The following is an 11,052-nucleotide window of genomic DNA, read 5'->3' as shown; positions in this document are numbered from 1 at the left end:
CCAACGAAATCTACATACCAGCACAAAACTATCTTACAATAACAACGTGAAAAATTATATAGAGCGTTACATACCCACGTATACCCATATATACCCATGCATACCCTTATACACCCACGGATACCCTGGTATACTCTTATATACCACTATATACCCATGTACACCATTATAAACCTCTGTATACCCACGTATAATCTGGTCAAAGGGAACGAAGATGCTGGGTACGAGGGTGTGTCGGCCCCTAGACCATATGTGACAAATCCCACGCCTACTCACAGCTCCAAACCGCCCTTGTTAATATAGCGAAAGAATTAGATAACTAATATATTCAAGGAAAAAAATATTTTATCTGTCATATGGTAAGTACTCGAGTCGCAGATTACAAAGTGTGCCCACCCACCCCGCTAAAGGTAACATACCTACAGGCATAAGCTTTATTTCATCTCGAATTTCCAAATAACTACAATCCTCGAGACACTACAGTTACAGCTAAAAAACATAACATATACAGATACCTACTAAATAGCTAATACTTAAAGATATACTCATTAAAAACAAAAGCCAATGTACGAAATGCGGCCCAGGATTCTCTTTTAAAACCAGTTAAATCATAGGTACGGATATAATCAGGTAGCACATTCCGCAACTTAGCTGATACGCAAGAAAAAAGAGAACTAAGACCATAACTGGTTGCTCCAGGTTTATTGAGGAACAGAATGTAATTTCCGCGCAGATCATGCATAAGAGGGGGACGGGAAAGAAAACGTATTTTTCATATAAGCAAAAAACCCTTTTTTTAAAAAAAAAAAACAAGCAAAACAAAAAAAAGACACCGAATACTTTTATTAAGTAATACCAGGAAATTTTGAATGTGCTTATTGCATAGAGATGTCGAGCTTGACTTTCGTAGTAAGAGGACAGGTAATCTGCAAATATAATTATCGTTATTCTCTTATTTACATTATTATACCGTTTCTTTGACACGAGAATTACAGCGAAATGAAAGCACAACTTTGTGGCGAATTTTTTATGATAAAAACTTGTTGAGAAATCCAACATCTACGTTAACAGCACACACCAGGCCTACTCCTGAGTATCTGGCTAGAAATCATTTCCTCTGGCCGCGCTTCAGCCATTCGATGAGGGCCAGTCTCGTGCTTCTCAAGTTGCCTCGCTCATGCCCAAAAGAATACTGGGTAATTCTGCCATTCCATGACAAGGCAAGACTCCCTATTCTCATTCCATAGTTTTTTTCATAAGTGTCAGCCCACCCAGTCCTACCAGCAAAATAACGCATCGATTGAAGGTTTTAGCTTTCAAAACTTGCCCAGATTGTGTCAGTAGGTCCTGGAATTCGTCCACAGAAAGGCCAGAGAGACAACTTCACTCGTGAACCGCCATGTTTACAACAGAGCATTTAGGCGTCCCAGTCTGCATGAAACCATCTCTCGCCTCTGTCTGTGACAAGACCAGACACGCACGGTTCTTACGTTACGTTTATGCCTATAAAATCAACTGAAATATCAATTGCTGGTACAAAAAAAAAAAAAAACAAACAAACAAAAACCAGGATGTTAATTTTTTTTTGGTAGGCTAGGTAGCGAGGAGCCAAAACAGTTGCGCATGCGCTGAGGGAATGGTTGAACAGGAGAGAAAAACGCAGTACCTCCAGACACCGGCGCTGGAGCGTCGTACCAAACGAGTCATCCAGAGATTTCGGCCCGTGCCATCGCTTTTGGACGCAGTTGGCCCTTCGCTGCTTTCTGCTACCGACCTTGCCTCCCGGTACGGCATTGAGGGAGAGATATGTCGGCCCCTAAACCATATGTGACAAATCCCACGCCTACTCACAGCTCCAAACCGCCCTTGTCAATATAGCGTAAGAATCAGACGGCTTATATATTCAAGAGAAAAGTCATTTTATCTGTCATATGGTAAGCACTGGAGTCGCAGATTACAAAGTGTGCGCATGCGCCCTGCTTACATACAGTCATAAGCTTTTTCCGAATAGCTACAGTAGCTAATATCTTCGAGACATTACATTTACAGCTAAAATACATAGCATATACAGATACCTACTAAATACATAATATTTAAACATATATTCATTAAAAAGAAAAGCCGCTTTACAAAATGCGGCCCTGGATTCTCTTTTAAAACCAGTAAACTCATAGGTACGGATGAAATCAGGTAGCGCATTCCGCCACTTAGCTGATACGCAAGAAAAAGAGAACTAAGACCCTTTCTGCTTATTCCAGGTTTATTGAGGAACAGCATGTAATTTCCGCGCAGATCATGCATAAGAAGGGGACGGGTTAGAAAACGTATTTTTCATATAAGCAGAAGTACCCTTGTTTCAAAAAAAAACAACAAAAAAAGAAACATACTTTTATTAAGTAATACGAGGAAATTTTGAATGTGCTTATTGCATAGAGATGTCGAGCTTGACTTTCGTAGTAAGAGGACAGGTAATCTGCAAATATAATTATCGTTATTCTCTATTTACATTATTATACCGTTTCTTTGACACGAGAATTACAGCGAAATGAAAGCACAACTTTGTGGCGAATTTTTTATGATAAAAACTTGTTGAGAAATCCAACATCTACGTTAACAGCACACACCAGGCCTACTCCTGAGTATCTGGCTAGAAATCATTTCCTCTGGCCGCGCTTCAGCCATTCGATGAGGGCCAGTCTCGTGCTTCTCAAGTTGCCTCGCTCATGCCCAAAAAGAATTCTGGGTAATTCTGCCATTCCATGACAAGGGAAGACTCCCGATTCTCATTTCATAGTTTTTTTCATAAGTGTCGGGCCACCCAGTCCTACCAGCAAAATACCGCATCGGTTGAAGGTTTTAGCTTTCAAAACTTGCCCAGATTGTGTCAGTAGGTCCTGGAATTCGTCCACAGAAAGGCCAGAGAGACAACTTCACTCGTGAACCGCCATGTTTACAACAGAGCATTTAGGCGTCCCAGTCTGCATGAAACCATCTCTCGCCTCTGTCTGAGACAAGACCAGACACGCACGGTTCTTACGTTACGTTTATGCCTATAAAATCAACTGAAATATCAATTGCTGGTACAAAAAACAAAAACAAAAAAACCAGCATGTTAATTTTTTTTGGTAGGCTAGGTAGCGAAGAGCCAGAACATTTGCGCATGCGCTGACGGAATGTTTGAACAAGAGAGAAAAACGCAGTACCTCCAGACACCGGCGCTGGAGCGTCGTACCAAACGAGTCATCCCGGGATTTCGGCCCGTGCGATCGCTTTTGGACGCAGTTGGCCCTTCGCTGCTTTCTGCTACCGACCTTGCCTCCCGGTACGGCATTGAGGGAGAGATATGTCGGCCCCTAAACCATATGTGACAAATCCCACGCCTACTCACAGCTCCAAACTGCCCTTGTCAATATAGCGTAAGAATTAGATGGCTTATATATTCAAGGGAAAAGTCATTTTATCTGTCATATGGTAAGCACTGGAGTCGCAGATTACAAAGTGTGCGCATGCGCCCTGCTAACATACAGTCATAAGCTTTTTCCGAATAGCTACAGGAGCTAATATCTTCGAGACATTACATTTACAGCTAAAATACATAGCATATACAGATACCTACTAAATACATAATATTTAAACATAAATTCATTAAAAAGAAAAGCCGCTGTACAAAATGCGGCCCTGGATTCTCTTTTAAAACCAGTAAACTCATAGGTACGGATGAAATCAGGTAGCGCATTCCGCAACTTAGCTGATACGCAAGAAAAGAGAGAACTAAGACCATTACTGGTTGTTCTAGGTTTATTGAGGAACAGAATGTAATTTCCGCGCAGATCATGCATAAGAAGGGGACGGGAGAGAAAACGTATTTTTCATATAAGCAGAAATACCCTTGTTTCAAAAAAAAAAAACAAAAAAGACACCGAATACTTTTATTAAGTAATACCAGGAAATTTTGAACGCGCTTATTGCATAGAGATGTCGAACTTGACTTTCGTAGTAAGAGGACAGGTAATCTGCAAATATAATTATCGTTATTCTCTTATTTACATTATTATACCGTTTCTTTGACACGAGAATTACAGCGAAATGAAAGCACAACTTTGTGGCGAATTTTTTATGATAAAAACTTGTTGAGAAATCCAACATCTACGTTAACAGCACACACCAGGCCTACTCCTGAGTATCTGGCTAGAAATCATTTCCTCTGGCCCCGCTTCAGCCATTCGATGAGGGCCAGTCTCGTGCTGCTCAAGTTGCCTCGCTCATGCCCAAAAAGAATTCTGGGTAATTCTGCCATTCCATGACAAGGGAAGACTTCCGATTCTCTTTTCATAGTTTTTTTTAAAATAAGTGTCGGGCCACCCAGTCCAACCAGCAAAATACCGCATCGATTGAAGTTTTTAGCTTTCAAAACTTGCCCAGATTGAGTCAGTAGGTCCTGGAATTCGTCCACAGAAAGGCCAGAGAGACAACTTCACTCGTGAACCGCCATGTTTACAACAGAGCATTTAGGCGTCCCAGTCTGCATGAAACCATCTCTCGCCTCTGTTTTCTTTCAAAGGCTTGCCTTTACCCACATTCTAGCTTAATGATGCCAGCCTGGTGGCTTCTGTAGACGAAAATGGCCTGAAAAGGCAGTTATAAAATGATTACCTACCAGATTTGAGCCAACTCGCTCGCTCTCTGTCGGAACACAAATGGTTGACATTTGTCATGTGATGTTCTAACATGAGCCCACATATATTTTAATGATAAGTACTTCATGTACCTTTTTTTATTATGTATTTAAATATAAGGTATTTATAGTGTATTTGATAATTAGCCCTATATACCCATGTATACCCTTAAAGGGGTATTAAGGGGTATACATGGGTATTTTGGTGTTATATAAGGGTGTGCATGGGTGTATTGGGGTAAATAAGGGTATACATGGGTACATAGGGGTATATAAGGGTATACATGGGTATATAAGGGTATACAAGGGTATACGTGGGTATAAAAAGGGTATACAAGGGTATAGGGGTATATAAGGGTACACAAGGGTATACGTGGGTATATAAGGGTATACAAGGGTGTATAGGGGTTTATATAATAACCCATGTTATTCACGGATTTTGATTGGTTCTTGCCTATGATCTATTAGAGGACAGACGCACGATTGACGTCACCATCAGCTTTTATGCGAATAAAATAAATAGATTCCATGTAGCCGTGGGTCTGTTCAGTAATAGATCACAGAAGACGTCAAAATGTGGTAAGAACATCAGTGACACACTCGGCTATCGCCTCGTGTTCTCGTGTAACCACTTTTTTGTTCTTACCACATTTTGACGTCATCTGTGATCTATTACTGAACAGACGCACGGCAACATGGAATCTATTTGTTAAATATACGTGTATACATGGGTATATAGGGCTAATTATTTAAAGACACTTTTGTATGCGCGTGGAAATACATTATAATTTAAATACACTATAATAGGGCATACATGAGGTACCTAGGAAGGAGTCTGGAGAAATCGGCTGAACTATCATTACATGTGGTCAGTGGTAATCTACGAAAGTTACATTATTTCCCGACAGATCTTCCCAAAACGCGTTCGGGTAAATTTCCCGCGATCATCAAATGGCTGTGTATCAAAGGTATGGTCGTTTTGCCTTCTTGCCTTTAATATTTCTCGACCATCGTTTGATGTTCCGTTCTTTTTAACAGCTTATCCACAGCGACCACTAAGCAGATACTGTGCAGGTACGTCCGATTTTATTTTAAGTAGCTTATAAAGGCCTATAAAGATAGAGGAAGGATCCAAGCCCTTAGAAGATCATACTGGCGGCATATGTTTTCAGTATTCAGTTTACCTACAGAAAGTTTTATTTGGCCATAGTGATAGGATCTTCCTGGCTGACGGACAGGAAGACCACAGTACTTAGAAGTTCATTATGTAAGCTACTTTCACTTAGAAGATCTGAGCTAGGATCAAGGAAACAAACTATCCTACGACCGTGCTTTCATCAGCAACTTCTCTTAAACCAACCAAAATTGTAAAAAAAAAATATATTGTTTTAGGATCAAACTAGTGTGGATCTTACTAGTTTCCTCCGTGTCAAACAGCCCCTTAATAATGAACTAGAGTGGACTCTTGTCAGTAAAAATTGGAATGGCTTTCTTATCTTTAAAATGTTTATGTCCAAAATGTGTTGTTTTGATCCAATGGTATGGTAGTTCCTCAAAAATGACGCTAGTAGGAACGGCGCTCAATTTAGGGCAGAAAATGAAAATTATCCTCAAGTAATGACGTTGTTCATAAAACCTCAAATTTGGCTATTTCACATTGTAGTTTTGCTGACGACGGCAAAAAAATGGACAAAAGTGAAACCGGCATGTGCAGGGCGTGCAAAGCTATTGTTTTTGCCTACTAAATATGCAAATTTGTGACGTTCTTGTTGCCGTCGCCGTTGTCGTTGCTTAAGCTCCCTACTATTACATGGAAGGAGTTGAAGGTTATTGATACATGTATGATTGGCCTCGGCATGATGTTGAGTTTTATCATTTGAAGGTACTATATGCATGGAGTTTGCAGGGAAGGAGACAACTGCAAATATTCTCATGACCTTAAAGATAAACCATCTATGGTGTGTATAACAGCATGCTATATTTAGAAAACAGTCCTAAGAAAATATGCACGCTGATTGGATAAAAATCGTGTTTCTATAACTCGACGGAGACACAGAACTAGCACGAACTGTTGACGTAGTGATGGCACGAGCAAAGAGAATTTACATTTTGATAATTAGAGTCAACAAGTTGTTTTCCTTTTTCTTGTCGCATTGTTTTCTAACAGAAATAGAAAACATGTACACCGCATTTCTATTGAGTGATAGAAACACTCGTGAAAGTTTGGGAGAACTCGAAAAAAACTGTGGAAACACTCGCCTGTGGCTCGTGTTCCCACAGCATTTCTCATTCTCCCAAACTTTCACCCTTGTTTCTATAACTCGATAGGAACACGGTACATGTTTTCTATTTCTTTAATTAATGTTGTGGTTCTTTTTTTTCTTGGTTTAACCCAATCACCCCTAAACTAAACTGGCCATACTTAGTGTTTTACTCTGTCTAATGCCAGATGATTTTTCTCGTCAATGGGGAACCCCCAGGAGTCAATGGCTTAAAATTCTTCAAACCAGTTCCATTTTGAGTTTTCTTTGTCTAATAGCTTAAGTCATCATCAAAACTTTTATTTCTTTATCATAAAAGTATGGAAAAAATGATTCTACATTGCCATTCGTCTGTTCAGTAATAGACCACAGAAGATGTCAAAATGGGGTAAGAACATCACTTTTTTTGTTGTAACTACATTTTGACCTCATCTGTGATCTATTACTGAACAGACACATAGCAATTAAACATATACTTCCAGCTTACTATACATACTGTATACACTGACCCCGACTAGCACTTCAAATGAATATGTCCACATGAAAACTGTGCTTTCCCAGGGAGGAAAATTATGTATTTGGGATACTCATTAATCCAAGACTTGTAAAACATAGATTTTACTTGTCATACAGATAAAGAATTATTGATTAGAGCAATGGAATACACGTGACTCACTGACTGAAGTTTAAGGATAATATTTTGAACCTGAACATTTTAAATAGTAAAAAATGGACTAGACTAAAATAATTATTAACGATGTATACAGTGACCTTTTAACATTACTATTGACTATTTCCAACCCATTATGCTGTATGTTTTGGGGGGATTTTTTGCATAAGAACAATCAATGTTCTATACAAATTCTATAGAACAAATTCTATACAGTGAAGCAATGAGAAGTGGTTTATAATTATTAAGTTAATAAATGACTTGCATTTTGTCTGTTTTACTCTCTTGTCCGAAGATTTGTAAATATTATCGTCAAGGAGCTTGTTCTTATGGAAGTAGTTGCCGGTTTGACCATGTGAAACCTTCCTCTGCAAGGTACGTGAAAGTCTTTGGCTGTTTTAATTACGATATCATAAAGTGAGTATTCATCTAACAATGGCATAAATTAGACAAACGATGAAATTTATGCTCTTTTTTTATCAAGGCAGCTGTAACATGCATGGTTGACAGAAGATTGCTGCATAGTTGTATGCTTCAACCTTTCCACTGAGGGTTGCTAATATCGCAACTTGCACATACCGTATTTACCCGTGTATAATGCGCACCCGTGTATAATGCGCACCCTTATTTTTGCAACATTTTTCTTTGAAAAAAAAAAACATGCATGCTTTGTTTCAACAGTTAATTGCAATGTGATTATTCACATTTTCACATTTTGCTCAAAGTCTGTATTTAAACTTCTACATGGAAAACTCTTCTAAATCAGTCATTATTCACAGTAGTTTCATAAGCTCAAGTTGAAATTGTACCTTAAAATCCTTCAAAATCTGACTCCGAGTCAGATGCGAATAGTTCGTCGATAAGATCATCGTCAAACAATTCATCAGATGAACTGAGTCTATCCTTAAAAGGTTTATTTAAACAAACGTCTAAAGACTGCAGGACAGAGGTAAGCCCGCCAGGTATTACTGACAAATCCGTGTTCTCTGATTTCAGCAATCGCTTCACCTGCTGATCTGTCTTGTGTGCTTCGAAGGAATCAAACACGAGTAGACTCCTTCGCCGACTAAGGCCTCCAATACGAGCACGCCAGACTTTTTCGATCCATATTTTATGATTTCACTGTCCATCCAGCCTTTTTCTTGAACAGTTACGACAACGCCACGCTGTTTTGGATCCTTAATTAGCATGGTCTTGCATTTGAAAATGACCCGCGGTTTCAGTTTCGCGTGTATGCAAATTAGTGTAGCAATAAACAAAAGGTTCCGTGTATAATGCGCAGTGTAAATTTTGACCTTCAAATTTCGGAAAAAAAGTGCGCATTATACACGGGTAAATACGGTATGTACATTTCATTGCTAGAGCATTGCATTGGTCTCCCTTTTTATTTTGAAGGTCTAAAAGTTCCTCTGGTCTGAAAGCATTGCCTTTACAGAGACAAAACGTGGAAGAAAATAAAGAAAACAATGTAAGCAAATATTAGAATGAGAAACTATTAGTAAGTTCCTAACAGGGGTTTGAGGGTTTGGGTGATGCTCCACTGCTGACGTTGTTGTTTTGGCTTAAAGTTGATCTTCATTTAAATTTTAATGCCAGATGGTCACGCTCACAAAAAACAAGACAAAGAATCCTAAGAACTGGGCTGAGGCAACTGCATTTGTTCCAGTGAGTATCATTTACTTTATTTTATCATTGCTAGTTTGTGTTTAAATGTAAGTTAAAAAGTGTTATCCAGAAAAAAAGCTAAAAAGTTGAATCAGAATGCAGATATTACAACTGCTCTAACGTGATTGGTTTAGAAAACCATACATGTACATACAAAAAGCATACAATGGAACCCATTCCTTAAAACACAGTAGATTTGCATTCTGTGCTGGTTCAATGAAATTAGAGGTGGTAGAGAGCTGTGTGGAATGTGAAAAAGTACAATTAATTAATAAAAAAGATAAGAAAATTAAAAAAAAACAGTACTGGCAGCTACCACCTCTAAAAAGTGTAAGTTATTTATTGGGGGTAGTAGCCTGCAGATGCCTCAAAGCGAACTAAAATTTAAGTTCAATCATTATGGTGGTAGTGAAAATGTAATGATGAAAATCAATTCAAGCAATTTGGTTTAAAGATTTTTATCTGAACCATGCATTATTCATATGAATAAGGGTCTAACCCTAACTTCTTTGATGCTTGCTCATATTTCTTTGATGTGTCTGCATTTGAACACAGAGTGTTGCAATCGATTTCATTGCTTTGATGCAAATTTAAAGAAACTCCACTCCACTTTGATGTCATTCTGTGGAATAGACCTCTTTAGCTTGTAGGTTTTGTTTTCCCATTTCAGACACCGTGTTGTTACTCCAGGGAACATTTTCTTTCAAACATCGTCTTATGCTTGTGCATATATATATAATTATATATATGTATGCATAACTTTAAGTTATGGAAAAACAAAAGTAAAATTCCCTTGGGAACATCACTTGGTCTGAAATGGGAAAACAAAAGGTACAAGCTAAAGACGCAGGCTTCTTGCTAAGTTTTTGCACAGGAGGTAAAAAACCAAAAATAGCAGGTAACCTTGTTACCTGCCCCTGCATGGGCTAGCGAGCTCAAGTCTTAACTTGACGTTCGTATCGATCGCTGTCGCGTTCCAGCTGCTCCTAAATTAATTTAATACTCAGCAAAAAGTAAGTAGCTTATGCTATTTCATCGATTTTTACTCACCAACGCTTTTCTGACGCTATTATTGAAAACCAAATTCCGAAAGACCTTTCTGTCGTTTTTCACGTGTGGATGCCATGTTGTAAACGTTTAATTCCCCTGGCCGCGGGAGAAATGGAAAGGAAACATGGCGGACATCGTTTCGAGGGATGAGTTGGCGAAAAACAAGCTGGATTTCTTTTACAAATGGTATACTTTCGAAGCGATAACATGTGCCAGATATCGATCGATCTTCACGGGATTGGTTGGAAGGGGAAAGCAATATTTTCCCATAAACACAATGTGATTTCACCTTTAAACAGACGAACATTCGTTGGATAATTTCGGCAAATATTTCAGTGAAACAGCCGGTAACATTTACTTGAACAGCCGGTAAAAATAAGCGGTTACCGGCTCTTAACAAGAACCCTGAAGACGTCTATTCTTTTTCTCAAATTTCTTTTTGTACATTTACCATAGATACCAAAGAAAACTTTGAAAACCTTTACACATCCTGAGAAGTAATGAAGCAATGAAGGAGATGGTCCAGTTTAGTGGGGCATTTACTAAACACAGGAATGGAATGGAACAGAAAGGAATATACCAGAATAAACCGGAATATGCCGGAATGAGGCAGAATAACACCGGAATGAAACAAAATGAACAAGAATGTCACCGCAATATACCAGAACAAGCCGGAATGACACCGGAATGAGGCAGAATGACACCCAATGACATACCTGTCAAATTTTTAT

General features: G+C 38.8%; 1 protein-coding gene across 1 annotated transcript in view; it reads left to right on the top strand.

Annotated features, from left to right (window-relative positions):
- The first annotated feature begins 5,532 nt into the window (after positions 1 to 5,532).
- The window catches only part of LOC138026870 (probable E3 ubiquitin-protein ligase makorin-1), a 22,310-nt gene continuing 16,790 nt past the window's right edge, over positions 5,533 to 11,052 (top strand). Inside the window, exons 1-6 of the mRNA XM_068874333.1 lie at positions 5,533 to 5,643; positions 5,714 to 5,749; positions 6,558 to 6,633; positions 7,902 to 7,981; positions 9,002 to 9,074; positions 9,203 to 9,271. Coding sequence (XP_068730434.1) covers positions 5,627 to 5,643; positions 5,714 to 5,749; positions 6,558 to 6,633; positions 7,902 to 7,981; positions 9,002 to 9,074; positions 9,203 to 9,271 — 351 coding nt within the window. The 5' untranslated portion in view covers positions 5,533 to 5,626. The remainder of the gene's footprint in view (positions 5,644 to 5,713; positions 5,750 to 6,557; positions 6,634 to 7,901; positions 7,982 to 9,001; positions 9,075 to 9,202; positions 9,272 to 11,052) is intronic.

This window comes from Montipora capricornis, chromosome 2 (assembly GCF_036669925.1).
Source record: "Montipora capricornis isolate CH-2021 chromosome 2, ASM3666992v2, whole genome shotgun sequence".
Classification (NCBI taxonomy): Eukaryota; Metazoa; Cnidaria; class Anthozoa; order Scleractinia; family Acroporidae; genus Montipora; species Montipora capricornis.
This window is presented reverse-complemented; position numbering and strand designations above follow the sequence as displayed.